Source organism: Huiozyma naganishii, chromosome 3 (assembly GCF_000348985.1).
Source record: "Huiozyma naganishii CBS 8797 chromosome 3, complete genome".
Classification (NCBI taxonomy): domain Eukaryota; kingdom Fungi; phylum Ascomycota; class Saccharomycetes; order Saccharomycetales; family Saccharomycetaceae; genus Huiozyma; species Huiozyma naganishii.
The window spans coordinates 142,862-159,081 of NC_035924.1; the positions used below are offsets into that span (position 1 = coordinate 142,862).

Here is a 16,220-nt window from a genome sequence, read left to right on the forward strand (position 1 = left end):
CTAAATAACTACCAAACAACTTAACTTCTCATTTCTGGACAAGAGGTTGTCCAGAGAGAACAGAGAATCTTTAATTTGACTAGGAGATACTCTTTTTTAATAATTTTGGATTATCAGAATCCTCACTAGCGCAGAGCTTAAATCGCATAGTTTCAGAATCTGATAAATGGAAATGCACTTTTCACCAACAACACCTCTGTTTTTAGAGGACGAAACAGATAATTGTAGGATCAGCACCACCATATCTCCAACACAGGAATTATCTCTGCCGACAAATGAAATAAACCAATTGCCCTTTGACGAACGGCAACACATATATCCAGATAGACAAATGTTCGCAAGCTCTAATGATAATATAACATCCGAATCATTTGTAACTGCGAGAACACGTTTCAATAACGATGCTTCAAATAACTCCTCCCAAAGGCACATATTCTCTTCACTCGCACACAGTAACAACAATAGCAACGTTACATTGGCAAAGCAAAATACTATTATAGAACACCCGGACGACAACATGACTCCGTTAGCCCCAAACACCGAAACTTTTATTAATACAGAGGACAACTCCCATCAAGTGCTACAACATACTGTGAATAACAGACTTGATGCCACAGGATTGAACCAACTGGAAGGACTTGGACTTTCGATGGGAAGTCCAGAGCACTCGACAGAAGGAAATCGAGATAACTTTAGCCAGACGTCCGGCATACCTGACTCGCCGCGAAAAGCTATAAGAGCTTCAATGCTATTAACAAGCAAAGCCAGCAATAGAAATAGTGTAGCACCATCGCAACTGCCTCCTGCACTGGAACAACTTAACACGAACAATGAAACAGATCGAAGTACCTATACAAATGGCACGGATGCTAACGATACTTTTAATTTCGAAGATACTGTGAATGAATCGCTTATCAACGACACAGTGAACACTTCTAAGTTTGATGATACCATTGACTCGATTGACAGCTCCTCCAACTGGGAAACATCTTCCATCCGTCATAATTCTGTAGAAATGAGTGATGGGAAAATTGACACCACTTCTTCAGGCTACGATTCCAAAACCTTACCTAATTACGCCTACTTATTCATTGTTGCCGCCCATTCTTTTGATGCTACAACTTTGGATAACAAAGACGACATTCGAATTTGTTTATCTTTCGATGAAGATGATGTTGGATTTGTACATAACGTGGACGCATCAGGATGGGGCGAAGTAACACTAATACCGTCTCAAAGAAGAGGATGGGTGCCTTTGAATTATTTTGCCGATTATGTGAAGAAAATACCTGACGCTGACGACTATACCAACAGCTTCAAATATTTGAGGGATTACGTCAATTCAAAGGCACCAATGGAAGACTTGCTGACGGACTCTGCAAAATTTCTCATAAACATAAGCGACAATTCGACGAGAAACACAACAGTAATACACATTGACCTAATAAATGCCATACGAGACGGCGTTAAAAAACTACTGGAGCTGACGGGATGCGTGTCCCGCTCAGATGAAATTGTTCAGGCAAAGGAAAATGTAAGAAAATCAAGAAAAAAGTTACTAGCCGACTGGTACAGCCTAATGATAAAGGCTGATCACTATAAGGACACACAATCTTTGAAAAACCTTTTAACTCTAAACTCTTTAGTTTACGAAGTGCTGAGAAGAGCATTTACTTTTTACAAGGTTTGGTCCACTGAGAAACTATCTTTCGAGAGAAGCAAAACGATTAAAAGGGATGACACAGCATCCCAAACCAAAAATAGAGCTAGTCTCGACAAAGGATGCGAACACCTTTCTAACAAGGACTGGAAACACAACTCCACTAAATTCCTAACAAGTGTACCGCAACCCACCTTACGACTAAACGAGGTTTATCACGTCTTGTCTAACTATTTGAGTCTTATAATGGGTAGACTGGATATGATAGAAGACAATCCGGCCGGCTGTGAAGCTTTGGAGTTTATGGTGCATCAAATTATTATATTGTTGCGAGAGTTGCTGTATATCAGCAAAACATGTTCATACATTATCAAGGAAAAATACCAGTACGCGTATGAAGATACACTGGATAAAAATCTGGATCCTCTTCTTTCATTAGTTTCGGAGCTGGTTTCTGCTACAAAGGTTGTGGTTACAACCACCTTACATGACAATCTTTACGACTCAAACCCTAGAAATGAAGGTAAGCATTCCAGCACGGGTGACTCCAACTATACATATTCAGAGAATGGTCAAACATTACTGAAAATAGCTGCCAAAATGATTACTTTGATTGGACACATAGTGACTGGATGCAATAGCTACATGCGTCTCATCGGTGATTTTGAGTTGGATCCTGAACGTAAATATCCTGATTTTATGGCTTCGAAATTGAGTCCAGAAGCATTCATAGCGAAGTGCTCCACAACCAACCCTGCATTCAACGTTAAACAATCTCAAATCAATACCCCCACTTTTGAAACAGCGCAAAAAAGGTTTAATGCTTCACACCAGGTGAATAGTTTGAAAAACGGCGCCATAACATTAGCTCCACTTGATGGGGAAACCGACTCTAAAGTATTCAGCAGAGAATCTACCTTCGACAAATATAGGATCGATGAAAATGACAAATTGGGAAACTTTCCAGAGACAGTGTTTGACGAAGACTCTTTTCACAAGGAATGCATGTTTGATAAAGAAGGAGCCTTGATAGGTGCCTCATTTAAGGCCTTAGTTTACAAACTAACAGACGAGCTAGAGGGCCCCAGTGAGCTACTTGTGTTCTGCTTTCTCTTAAACTTTAGAAAATTTGGGAATAGTATTGATCTGGTTAGCGAACTTCTTTCCCGGTTTGATGTGACTGGTAACTCGCTTAAATACGAACGAACACGGAAGAATGCCTCATACTCTTCAAAAGAAAGGCGACTAAAAAATAGACGAAAATTGGTATGTTCCACGTTTCAAAGGTGGATGGAAAGCTTTTGGGTCCTAAAAGACTATGGTGTCTTACCAACAATCATCAACTTTTGTAACGAATGTGTCTCCAGCCTGCTACCAATCCAGTCGAAAGTATTAACTGAAATAGCTTCACAACTGGTCTTAACGTGCCCACAAACATTTGACCCACAACAGCATCAGTGGAGGGATGTTCAAACCACACAGCTGATTGTACCAGTTATCTCTAACCCCAAAACTATATCAGTGCTTTCTGAAGCTTCATCGACAAACAGTTTACGGCTATCTGTCTTCTCCCTAAATGACCGCGTTATTGATGATTACGATCTAGCCGCTATGCCTGACACAAAAAGAGATTCTGTGCACCTACCGCTTCCAATGCTCAACCTTGGTACATCGACATTACTGAGTAAAAATGATGCAAAATGCATAGATAATTTAAATGAAATTTATCGCACACTTTATAAGGTGAGCAACACACCTGAACCAAGAAGCGAGCAATCTCTGCTAAACATATGGAAGGACCTAAACCATAGTGACATAACAGGCAATTATCTCGTTGAAAGATATCCCCGTAGTCGTGTATCGCTCGCTCTTTTCAGCCCGCTAGAGATTGCAAAACAACTGGTACTGCTAGAATCGGAGCTATATTTGAGGATTCAGCCATTTGAATTGATTAATTACAAAAATCCTGAAAAATGTTCCAATATTACTGCGGTTCTTGAATTCACCAATCAATTGTCAAACTATGTCATAGATAGTTTGGTTGCCACTGACATTTCCCTTGGACAAAGAGTTGAACGATTAATGGGATGGCTTCGCATTGCTTTAGCCAGCGTCTATTTCAGGAATTTCAATTCTGTAGCAGCTATTATGACCTCTCTACAAAGTCACACTATTACCAGAATCGCCATGCTCTGGGATCAACTGGAAAAAAAAGACATGAAACTGTTTGAATATCTGTCTAGGATAATTCACCCTAACCACAACTATAAGGTTTATCGAACTAAATTGAATATGATCATAGGGGATAATCAATATCCTAAATCACCTTTACCTGTTGTCCCATTCTTCAACTTGTTTGTACAAGATTTGACATTTCTGAACGATGGGAACTCTGATTATAGAAATCCAGATGTGTTTAGACCAAACAAACTGGTCAATATTGATAAGTTCTTGAGAATCACAAGGGTAATTGGCCATATCCAATACTTCCAGGTGGGGTACGAGCGGTCGTCTCAAGGCGACATGAATGCCGATGATTCGTTTTTCCGAATGACCGAGCAACTGTCTATTGACACGACAAACATCACCGCGCTTCCAACCATGCAGGAATTTATACTCTATGAATTCCAGAGAATTAGTAAAATCTACAAAGAATCTCCAGATCGTGGGTACGAACTGAGCTTCAAAATCGCGCCAAGATGAACAACCGAAACTACCCTTTAACTTCATTACGTATATAGAGAGACACACCTGTTCTCTATTTATATCAATTAATATAATCAAATAAGAGACCTTGTTGACACTCGCTTGATAGAGCATTTCCCATTTTGGTACAGAAAAGTTTTATGTAAAATAGAAAGTATCACATATTAGAAACAAAAATAATCTCACTTTCAATGAGGCTGTGGGACACTGAAAAATTGTAATCTTTTGGGTGAACCATTCGCATCGAATGGATTTGATACCTGGGAACGTTGCTATATATCTCAATCTGAAGGAGAGACGAAACATTTTTGGAACACTATCATAATATCCTGTCTCCCCTAAGTTTCAACAAGGTGAGGATACACCATGAGGTTCTCTCACTTTCTCCAATACAATTCTGTACCGGAATGGCAGAGTCATTATATGAACTATGAACAGCTAAAAAATCTGATTTACACTCTACAAACGGATGAATTGAAACAAAGTGCGGGACCGTCTCAAGAACCGCCAAGTCCAACTGAAGAAACCCAACCAGATAATGAAATTCAGAGAGACAGTTCTTCAACCTCAGTGAGAGGTATCACATCCAGGTTAAAGAACAGTATCTTCTCTTCAAAGAACAAAGTCAAGAAAGATCCAGTTGATAATATGAAAATGACTAACGCAAATGAAGAAACAATAGAACTGGATGACTTGTCCCTTGCTCCAGAACAAGATAGGGCAGGGAAGCCCAAAAAGAGTCATATATCTGTTAAGAACCTGAGGCCGAAGCTATTTGAATCTCGCCGTTCCTCTGACTCAAGTGACGCCAGAACTTTAAGCAGCCCGTATGACACATTTTTGGGCAGTTTGGAACAGGAAAGAACGAAGATTGATGATTTTTACAAAAGGATGGAAGTTAAATTCTATGAGAGATTTGATTCTTTGCTAAAAGATTTGGAAGGTGAGGGATTAAATGTTTTTGATGAGGCTTTTGCGTATGGAGATGAAGATAAAGAGGGCAAGACGGAAGCAATACGTTCCAATATACTCAGTAAGGCCGAGCGCCACTCAACCAACTCATTCGAAATAGGCATCTCAGCAGCTCATTCAGAACTTCGAAACAGGTTTGACATTTCGGAAGAGGATTTCGATGAGGAAGATGAACTGGGATACGGTATTGACGACGTTCCAGAAAACAGTGCTTTACTAAATTACTCGCAGGTTAACATCAAATCACAAAAGAAATCGATTTTAAAGCAGTCCATTGTTAATTTATACATTGACATGTGTCAGCTAAAGTCTTTTATCGAGCTCAATAGGATTGGTTTCAGTAAGATTACGAAAAAGTTTGACAAAGTCTTACATATGAATATGAAACGTGAATTGATCGACTCTCAGGACTTCTTCAAGAACGTTTACATTTTTCAAGAACACACCCTCGATGTGTTGAACCAAGTGATACAACTACTCGTGGAGTGCTACGCATTCATAACTGACCAACCAGGTAGCCTAGATAAATGTAAAAAGGAGTTGCGCTCTTTTCTACACGATCATATAGTATGGGAAAGAAGCAAAACCTGGAAAGATATGCTAGGTCTTCTGTCACAGGATAAGAACATCAGAACTGATTTGGATATTGAGGAGGAAAAGAGTCCAAGTAATGAAAGATTACATTTGGATATGTATAGCTACCGCCTTCCAAGACCTTTTCACTGGAAATTTGTCAATATAACACATATAAGTGTTCCCAAACTGTTTTTCACCATCAAGGCAGCCAAATTGGCTTTCATAATAACGTTTACAGGGATATTGCTGGGTGTTAAAACTTTTAATGATAGGATTGAAGGTAGGTGCATGGCATTAGTCGAGTGCGTGGCCCTGTTGTGGGCAACGGAAGCTATTCCTTTGTATATTACTGCATTATTGGTGCCGCTATTGACTGTTCTTTTTAGAGTCTTGAGAGATTCCAATGGAAATGCAATGAAAGCGGCTGCTGCCTCCTCGGAAATTTTGTCAACAATGTGGTCTTCAACTATCATGATTTTGTTAGCAGGTTTCACATTGGGTGAAGCGCTTGCTCAGTACGATGTGGCAAAAATTTTGGCGTCCTGGTTACTAGCTTTTGCGGGAACCAAACCTCGTAACGTTTTGTTGATGGCAATGTGTGTCGTTTTCTTTTTATCAATGTGGATATCAAATGTTGCCTCTCCAGTCCTGACGTATTCTTTATTGAAACCTTTAATGGATCCTCTGGATGCAGATGCCCCATTTGCAAAGGCGGTTGTACTAGGCGTCGCACTTGCCGCCGACTTGGGTGGTATGGCATCTCCTATCTCATCTCCCCAAAATATAATATCCATGGACTACCTCAAGCCATACGGGATAGGCTGGGGTCAATTTTTTGCCGTGGCTTTGCCTTGTGGAGTTTTGTCAATGCTGCTCAGTTGGGGGCTAATGTGCCTAACTTTCAAAATTAATACGACCAAGTTAGAAAAATTCACACCAATCAGAACGAAGCTCACTATGAAACAATGGTATGTGATAATCGTTACGGTTGCTACTATTCTTTTATGGTGCGTGGAAAGTCAAATTGAATCTGCCTTTGGCTCCTCTGGCCAAATTGCAATATTACCAATGGTACTTTTTTTTGCTACTGGACTGCTTTCCACAAAAGACCTAAATACATTTCCCTGGTCTATTGTGATTTTAGCAATGGGTGGTATCGCACTGGGAAAAACGGTTTCCTCTTCTGGCTTACTACAAACTATTGCCAGATCTTTGCAACGTAGAATCGAGAACGATTCTTTGCTGGCAATTCTATGCATCTTCGGTATTCTCATGCTTGTTGTGGGTACTTTCGTGTCCCATACTGTATCTGCCATCATTATCGTGCCGCTGGTTCAAGAGGTTGGTGAGAAGTTGGGGTCTCCCAAAGCCGCTCCAGTGCTCGTTTTCGGATGTGCCCTCCTGGCATCGTGTGGTATGGGTTTAGCATCTTCAGGTTTTCCTAACGTAACCGCTATATCTATGACCGACAAGAATGGCAAACGTTATTTAGATGTTGCAACCTTTATTTCAAGAGGTGTACCGGCATCGTTATTAGCGTGGCTTTGCGTTGTAACGTTAGGATATGGTATTATGATATCAGTGGTCAAGGGGGTCCCCAGCGCGACATGATCGTACACTTTTGACCATCACAAGACCTTCTTCTCTTTAAATACTTTGTATACATGATGATAGATATTGATGAAATGAACGTTTATTTTGTGAAGATCAATTGGGAATGGACTCATGACCCGTTACCCTATCTAGTACAGTACTTTGAACTATTATAAACCCCAAGGTATCTGCACCGACATCTTTCAAGACCGTCTCTAAAACCAGGACCCAACTAACGAACCACTCTTAAACAAGCAAGCACAAGTGATATAACTACATACTTTACGTATACGGCGTAAATACACAATATCAGAGTCCTTACACACTTTACTCAACCACAACCTGCTTTAGCTCTTATATTTTTTTACATTTCTTTTAAAAACAATGCACCAAACATGTTATTTATTGACAATTTCATCATACATAGGGATACTCTCCGCGGCTCCCTTTCTCTGGATGGTCACTGAACTTGCCCTTGTGCTGAATTTGATAGCTTCATTAATATTAGCACCTTGATAAAACTGTGTAGTAAATGCTCCCAAAAATGTATCCCCGGCAGCGGTTGTATCCACTACATGAACATTAGCAGCTGCAGGTAAAAATTTGATCTCCTTGTTTTCGTTAGAGCAGTATAGAGCACCTTTCGAACCCAATGTGATTATAACAATTGCAGGACCCTTCTCACTAACGCACTGTTCCTGTAAAATTTTGCAAACGGCATTGTAGCCCTTCATGAAGTCCTTTTCAATTTCAGCTTCATATTTTTTTACCTCATCGCGAGGGAACACTGTCTGAACGATTTGTAACGATTCAATTTCATTCACAATCAAGACATCTACGAGCTGCCAATCCTCTTTATCCACTGCCTTAAAGGGGGACGGATTGAATACAATTTGGTGGTCAGGTCTGTTCTTTTTTAACCAGCGCATAACTGAACAGGGGTCTGGGGTCTCCTGTTGAAATACAACCATATTGCGATCCTCAGTTTCAGGAAAAATGGTCTCAAGTTCCTTGCTACCATACACAGTCTTACCATTAGCACCCTCAGTGATCAAAATTCTGTTTTGTCCAGTGCTGTTCTCTACAAGAATTGTAGCCACTCCTGTCCGAACACCCTCACTTTTGCGCACATGTGACACATCTATATCATGAGATTGCAGCAAGCCCAATAGGGCATCTCCAAAACTATCAGTGCCTACATTCCCAACCATTCTTATACCGTAAGGAACAGAACTATCTTTCAGTTTTCTAAGAGCCACCGCTTGGTTTAGCCCCTTTCCCCCGACATGAGTTTCGAAGTAATTGGCCCGGAAAGTCTCACCTGCGTCGGGAACACGTTCCGTATAAGTCACCAAATCGTAGTTCAACGACCCCACAACAGATATACTCATCTTACAGGCGTTCTCAGCTGGTGTAACACCTCAGATCTCGAGTAAAGTTGCAAGCAACTAGCTGGATTGATGCAGCCCCACTACGCATTATATAATATTACGTTAACATATTTCCTTTTGGGAAATTACATTCTGGAAGTGGAAATGCACTTCCAAATACGGAAATATTACCCATTGTAAAAGGTGAAAAATATTTCAACTTCAAAAATTTTGAGATGACGGACATCAGAGGACTGCGTTACTGGCAACTCGGTCGCACTGTCCCCTCCTCCCCCCATCCCGACACCCTCGATTAACTATAGAAGCAATGGATAATCAAGATACAGATAGTCTCACAATTCATCCCATTACATTTTCGCCGGATGTTCTAGCGCGTATATCGCCTGAATTGTCGCTACAGAGGCATTTGGCACTTGGTTTCAGGCCATCGCTGAGAGCGTTTGAAGAATTCAGAGACGTGCAGGTGAACGAGGATGAACTGTCTCGTTATGGGAATGGGAACAAGGACAGCAATATAATTGGATCCAATGTGTTGAAGAGTGGTGAAACATTTGTGGTTACAACAATCATGGGTGGTATTATTGAAGAGCTCACAGCTTCGAGAGAAGACGGTATAGAGGGTGATCTTTTGAAACTTACTCAAGACAATTCGGCCGTTTCAAGATACACCTCCGTATACCCAGTGGTGGAGGTGGAACGAGGGAGAGTTGGTGCTTGTACCGATGAGGAAATGGCTCTGTCGCAAAAACTGTATAACTCGGTTTTACGTTCCAAACTGCTTCCCAAAATGTCGTTGAAGGTGAACCCTGGTGTAAGGATAACCGATGAAAAGGGTGAATTTAAAATCATATATCCTGACGATGATAATACAGAGTTCTCAGAACAATTGTTTCAACCGAATAGGAACTGGCAGTATTTACTCTACGCGAAAATCGTTGTTTACAGCCGTACTGGGCCAGTGTTCCCCTTGTGTTGGAATTCTTTAATGTACGCATTGCAATCCACTAAGTTGCCTAAAGCTTTCATCGACGAAAGGGCAATTGATTTGAAAATGACTGTGAGAACCAAGGGGAGGAGTACCACCGTTAAAGAAACATACGATATATTGTGCGACCCCACAAGACAGTTCCCATTAAAATTACGCGAGGAAAACATCGGGTTTGCATCCAACTATGGAATCGTTGATACTGATCCAGAATCTCAATTGAATGCCGAAGAGGGGGCGGCGGATGGCAGCGATGACGGAACCGTTGCAGCGGAAGCGGTGCTTCTAGCAGATATCGATACTGAGTCGGAAGAAACCAGCATAAATACCACCATATCAATTATCAACGATTCGAGGGGTAACATGAAGAGTTTTACAGCACTAGGCGGGTCGGCCAAGATAACACCTGACATGATCAAAAGATCGATAAAGTTATCGACGCAACGAGCTTTGCACCTGAAAGAGAAAAATATTGTGAAATAGTGTATATATCATTAATAATACGTCCATAAATATCGGTTTATAACCGTAATGACCAGGGCAATAACAGTGAAGCTTTGTTAGATAAAGAAAGAGAAAAAAACAACAACAACAACGATATATTACAAACAACGCTGTGCCAGGTAACTAAAAGCGATGGGGCTACTTTCTTCTTCTCGCTGGAGATGGCGATGGGGTAGACACTGCACTCATATCAACGCTAACATACTCGTTGACCTTTGCGGCAACACCACCATGCGCACGCTTGATGACTCTACTGGTCTTGGTACCCTTACGCCTGTAAACGTTGATGTAGAAGCTGATGAACAAGACCAGGTATGAGGAAATGATGGCGCAACCAGCAAGTGTAGCCGAGGTGGAGCCGACACAGTCACCACAGTGTGGTAGGTGCGGTAAGAACAGGTGGCACAGTTTTTGGTAAACTGCAAAATAGATGAACCCGATGTCCAGGACGAATTGGATGATTTGGAATCTGGTGACCCATTCCTTCCACCAGACCCTGATACCTCTAGCGGCCAGGAAATAATACCAGTACATGACGACGTGGACCCCCAAGTTCCAAAGAGATGGGGGACCCAGGAGATAGAAGTGGTACCGATTAGTTGTGTGTAGCACAGCAGCGCGGTCGCACCATGGTGGTACGTGTGCAGAAAAGTCAGTTTCTTGTGCTTTAAGACCAAAAATATGGTGTCAGTGAACTCGATGAATTTGACAATGTAGTTCATGTAGTACAGTGCCACCATAGGTTGAGTCCAAGCACCAATGTTACAGATGCTGAAGAAAAGACCGTGTCTTGCGATCATTGGGATCAGTTGTTCCACCATCAACACAAGTAAAGTGAGCGACAAAGAGGTTAGAAATAGGTTGTGCAGTTGGAAGGAACCGTTCAATTTCAATGGCTTGGTGCCTCTCAAAAGAGCCCTGCCACCGAAGATGATGACGTAGTACAAGGCTATAGCGCCAAGAACTGGGGGCAATCGACTCAGAGGCAATTCACCAGCAACAAACTCAAATTCGCTGGGTACAAACTTGCCCTTGGTCACAACAGTAACTGCATGGTCAAAGTTGCTCCACAGGTCGATATTGAAGAAGGGACGGTCTAGGGTTGGCACATATTTGTGCAATTGAGGGTAGCGTGCGAAAATTGGCGCAGCGTATGATTGCACTATAGCTTCCATTTTCACACTGGTCACTCAGTTCCTAGAAATCGAGGTTAAACTTACAGCTGAAAGAAGGGAACGCACCTTAAACTAATGCAACGCCAGCGTTGTTGGGGAATGACAGCTGCGCTATTGATATTCTATTTATTTATTTATTTAATTTTTTCACCTGCAAGAGGCATCGCGTCATCGAACGAAAAATTTTCAGCAAAAATCGCGAAAAGGCAGAAAAGACAATAGACGACAAGCTGATCCACGACGGCTGCTGCTGCAAGGGGTCCTAGCAGCAGCAATTGACAGACTCCAACACCAATCGGGGTTGGTTTTTATCAGGTGGAGACAGGGTCTGGAACTCCGCTACACTTTCCTCTCGTAAGCAATATACCAAATTACGTATCAGATAGTATATACAGCGTTGCATAGTAGATGCTCATTCTTTCTTGGACTCCGGCAGCATCGAAGCTAGCGTCTCTGGAGCAGAGGCAATGGCAGCCAGCGCGGCCAATGGGTCGTTTGCGAAATCCGGTACCTTCCTTTGTGGCGGCACAAGAGCCGGCAGTATGGCAGGGAGCGTCCCGCGCTCCACGTGAGGGGCCATTTTCTGTAAAGTCGTGGCTCCAATCAACACGTCCGCGCCTTCAACAACCGGCGTCCTGTTTGAGCTCGAGAGCGTGTTTGTATCAGTCGGCAATCGTTGTGCACTGCTCATCGTAGGCAGAGCTTGTGTCCGTACATTTGAGACCGGGTTTAACAGCGCTGAGATCGAGCTCGACCTTGCCTGTTGCCCAACATTTTGGACTACATGTGCGGTAGCGACAGCACCTGCAGTTCGAGGTGCAGTTGCATTCGACAAGTTGTCTGGGTGGTGGTGAACAGTGCCGGGGAAGGATGGGCGAAGGTTCTGGTGATGATCGACCCCCCTGTCGTCGCTATTCAAAATGCTCGACATTTCAATATTCGCATGTCCACCTGCGTATGCCCTTGCAGTATCATCACTGTTTGCTGCGGCAACCAATGTCGAGATGTGCGGAGACAGGTGTGAAGCTACAGGAGAATTCTGGCGCTTATCGTCGAAATTTGTCCTTACATCACTGTTTGCATGCACCGTTTTATGAATTCGGTCACTGAACAAGTCACCAGTTAAAAATGATGCACTGGTTTCGCTTCTCATATAATTACCAACACCACTGGCCGTTCCATTGTGGAGTTGTATAGATGGAAGCCTTGGCGGAGGTAAAGGTGATGACGAAGAGTGGGAAAGAGAGTCTTCTGTGAATCTTGCAAATGTCTGGCTCGCCACGGTGTTGTGGTTTCTCTCTACAGAATTTTGATTTTGGGCCCTTGAAAAGAATCCCAGCGCTGGTTCTTGTTGAGAGGGAATACCATTTGTAATGACAGGAATATTGTGTTTGTCCGGCTGTGATTCTGTTTCACCCGGTTCGTTGGTAAGTCGGTTGTTTCCTACGTTTCTCTTGTAGTCGACATCCGCAACAATTTCCTTCCAGCCAAAATGGGAAGCATTTCTTTGAAAATAATTCCGTACCATTGTAGTCGACTTACTGGCAAGATGTTCAGATATCAGCGACCATTGCGACCCGTACATCTTCAAAAGGTCGGGGAAAGCCTGCGCCTCCTTTACACTCCAGTAGCTTGTCTTGTGTTCTGAAAGTTCCTTGTGCCGCTTTTTCCGCCGATCGTCCGGCCTATCTGAAAACGGAATCGAGCTATTCAACTTCGGATGAAGTTCATCCTCAGTCTGCTCACTGCTAGCCTTGGCTTGATCATCGTCTTCATTCCCGATATTTGCCATAGAGTCGTGGTCACGTTTCAAAATGTTTTCCGATTCGTCCTCAGTCTTTTCTCCATGATCGTCGATCTCAGCAGCTTTCAATAAGCCCAGGTTTAAATCGTTCGAAACAATACCAGTATAAGGTGCGGCTTCAGTCTCTGGAGCCTTCTGAGTACCTTGCGTAGGGACCTCTAACTTTTTGGCGTCCTCATATGCTACAACAACCTCTTCCATTACTGGCGATTTCTTTTCCGGTACAGATTCATCGACTTTAGAAATATCCTCTGCAGAAATCGGCTGTTCCATCAACGGTACTGTATTTTCAGCAGTGTTAGCCATCGAATCAGATGTCTGCTCGGCATCAGACCCCTTTTCTTTTCTTTTACGCCGTTTGGAAGTCAAGATCTTCCTCCTCTTGCTTTTCTCAAGTAATAAACCCTTGTAATCAACAATCGGTTTGGTCCGATAATAGTGTACGGTGCATTCCTCTGGTGTTCGCAATCCACCCATGTAGTTGGAAATCCTACCAAACCTCTTGGGATACATCAGGTAACCTTCTAAGAATAGCTCATGTTCGTGACTCGTGAACGTGTCCTTATTATCTTGCAGGATCCTGCTTGTCCATTTCTCTTTATCTGTCACTAGGTTATTTACATTTTGGAACCTGAGAGAAAATCTTTTGATTGGATTCCGAATAAGAGGCGGGATAGTCGCTGCAGCCTTGTGATGCTTGTACGTTGGGTCGATCTGGAGCAGCACATTTTCAATTTCAGTGTCATCTACAAAATCAGCCCTATTTCTTCTTCTTGATAAACCTGGTCCAGCACCGGAATCCTTCTCGTCAACTTTCACTTGCTTTTTCTCTTCATTTTTATTTCGCTCATCTATCTTATTTCTGTATTCCGTTTCTTTCTTCCGCAACTCGTCAGTAGTTTTTTGCAACTTATCGCATTCTTTTTCCCATTTATCATTGAGTTCGAATGCCCGTTTTTTTAACTGCAAATATTGTTCAGCAACATGTAATTTTATTTCTGATAACGACTTTAATAGAGTAATTCTCACGGCTTGCTTGTAGATTAGAATATTATCAGAGAAAAAACTGTATTCTTTCACAGACTTTACCGGTCTTTTCAGCAAGTATTTCTGCCCCTTGATTAGATCGGGCCTGGTGTTATTTTTCAGTTTCCACAACTTGAATTCAACCTCTCTCATCGGAAAAATACATTTTGATAAGGGTTCAAGTGGTTCGGGTATGGGCAGATTTTCATCCATATCCCTAGGTAGTGCGGCAATATTTGTCCTGAGTTTATTTGGATCCGAAATGTATTCATAATTGTCTTCAGAGATGGGAGTAGCAACTTCGGTACTTCTATTCCTAGGATCAACAATAATGGTATCCGAAACGCTACTTTCAAAAATTCCTTTGTTCATTTCATCAGAGACAATTTCTCTAATGTTGGTATTGGAAGACCACATAGTACTTAAAGAAGGCTTCCGCGGAATGATTATTTTCTTGTTTTCATTTTTTTTTATTATATCAGGAGAAGACTTGCCATTCACGGGACTGTCGTTATTATTATGTCTCACATTATTTTGGATTTCAGGTTTTGATACATCGATTCTTTTATGGTCTATTAAAACCTGCTGTTCAGTCTGTCTAGTAGTTTGTCGTACAGAATTAATTAGGCTTGATACCTTGCTATGGCCGCGGTTCGATATACCTTGTGGTTCCTGCAATAATTCTTCTCTGTAATGGCCCGTGTCAGCCTCCACTTCAGTATAGTTCTGTACGCTTGAAGGGAGTTTCAATTCATCCTTCGGACTCTTTGGAATCTCCTTTGGGATGGTCGGCTGCTGAACATCATGTTTTAGAAGATTTGATTTGGTAGTTTCAATTTTTGTACTATATCTACCCGAGAGATTTGGGTCTGTAGGTATATCAGACCTCGGTTTGGATGACGTTCCGGTTATGTTCGCTTTTAGTGGAGGGGTGGATCTGTAGTTACTCTGAATAGTCGGTGTAGAAATGTCATTTTCAGTAAACCGAGATGGCTGTTGGCCACTGTAACTACCATGTCTCCAGTTATTAGATCTATTGAAGTAACCTGTTGCGTTGATCATGCTTTTACCCATGGACTTCAACTCGGTGCTAGATCCGCCATTCGATTTTGCTGCAGGATAGGACCCATCCATTGACCTGGGACGGTGTCTATCAGCATAGTATTGTGAATTGGCATTAAACTGTTGACTAGTGTGATGTGTGTTGGGTGAAGAGTATTTATTTTGATTGTATCGACTTGCATTAGCTGGTGTAGTTGGTATATTTGGGACTGTTGGGAGCGCCTTCGCCGTAGCTTGGGAGTACCTAGACGTGGAACGGTCAATCCTCACATTCACTGGATTGTCTAGTACCTGTCTTATACCAGGTCTGTTTGTCGGATATCCCTGGGCGTTCGAACTTGGAATTTCGGTGGAATCCGCATCTTGATGAAATCGAGTTGAATTGCTTCTAGGCCAATTGGGAACAGTTCGCGATCCGCTTGAAACGCTGTATCGTGACTGTCTCGGCATATCGTTCGGTATACTTCGTGCAGGGTTATAGTGTGACCCACTAGATCCTGAATTTTGATCCGGTTTTATCTGGCCTGATTTGTCCTCGCCAAGGTGTGACTGTTGTGCATATACTACGTTACTATAGGACTTATTGGGAAATAGCTTTTTGTTGTATGGAGCACTCTGTCTTCGGTTTGGATTATTGGAATAGTAGTATCTCTTTTTATCGCTTAGTCTGCGAGTAGGGGGCGGTGAGTATCCCATTGTCCACCTACTTTGCAGAATACAATAGTGCTGTAATATCCCAGTTTGAAAAAGGAGAGAGCAGTTTTTT

The 16,220-nt window shown here is 42.2% G+C and overlaps 6 protein-coding genes across 6 annotated transcripts; 3 read left to right on the plus strand and 3 right to left on the minus strand.

The window, feature by feature from the left end:
• Positions 1-166: 166 nt before the first annotated feature.
• BUD5 (Ras family guanine nucleotide exchange factor BUD5) lies at positions 167-4,363 on the plus strand (the record flags this gene model as incomplete). The annotated part of the gene is made up of 1 exon (XM_022606779.1): positions 167-4,363. One exon carries the CDS (start codon positions 167-169, stop codon positions 4,361-4,363), a length of 4,197 nt encoding a protein of 1,398 aa, XP_022463441.1.
• Positions 4,364-4,732: 369 nt separating this feature from the next.
• Positions 4,733-7,525, plus strand: PHO87 (SPX domain-containing inorganic phosphate transporter; the record flags this gene model as incomplete). Its single annotated transcript, XM_022606780.1, has 1 exon — positions 4,733-7,525. One exon carries the CDS (start codon positions 4,733-4,735, stop codon positions 7,523-7,525), a length of 2,793 nt encoding a protein of 930 aa, XP_022463442.1.
• A 380-nt stretch (positions 7,526-7,905) lies between these two features.
• RBK1 (putative ribokinase) lies at positions 7,906-8,898 on the minus strand (the record flags this gene model as incomplete). The annotated part of the gene is made up of 1 exon (XM_022606781.1): positions 7,906-8,898. One exon carries the CDS (start codon positions 8,896-8,898, stop codon positions 7,906-7,908), a length of 993 nt encoding a protein of 330 aa, XP_022463443.1.
• Positions 8,899-9,205: 307 nt separating this feature from the next.
• On the plus strand, positions 9,206-10,366 carry RRP43 (exosome non-catalytic core subunit RRP43; the record flags this gene model as incomplete). Its single annotated transcript, XM_022606782.1, has 1 exon — positions 9,206-10,366. The coding sequence occupies one exon, from the start codon at positions 9,206-9,208 to the stop codon at positions 10,364-10,366; it is 1,161 nt and encodes a 386-aa protein (XP_022463444.1).
• A 206-nt stretch (positions 10,367-10,572) lies between these two features.
• Positions 10,573-11,562, minus strand: ELO2 (fatty acid elongase ELO2; the record flags this gene model as incomplete). Its single annotated transcript, XM_022606783.1, has 1 exon — positions 10,573-11,562. The coding sequence occupies one exon, from the start codon at positions 11,560-11,562 to the stop codon at positions 10,573-10,575; it is 990 nt and encodes a 329-aa protein (XP_022463445.1).
• Positions 11,563-11,974: 412 nt separating this feature from the next.
• On the minus strand, positions 11,975-16,150 carry SNT1 (Snt1p; the record flags this gene model as incomplete). The annotated part of the gene is made up of 1 exon (XM_022606784.1): positions 11,975-16,150. One exon carries the CDS (start codon positions 16,148-16,150, stop codon positions 11,975-11,977), a length of 4,176 nt encoding a protein of 1,391 aa, XP_022463446.1.
• Positions 16,151-16,220: the final 70 nt, after the last annotated feature.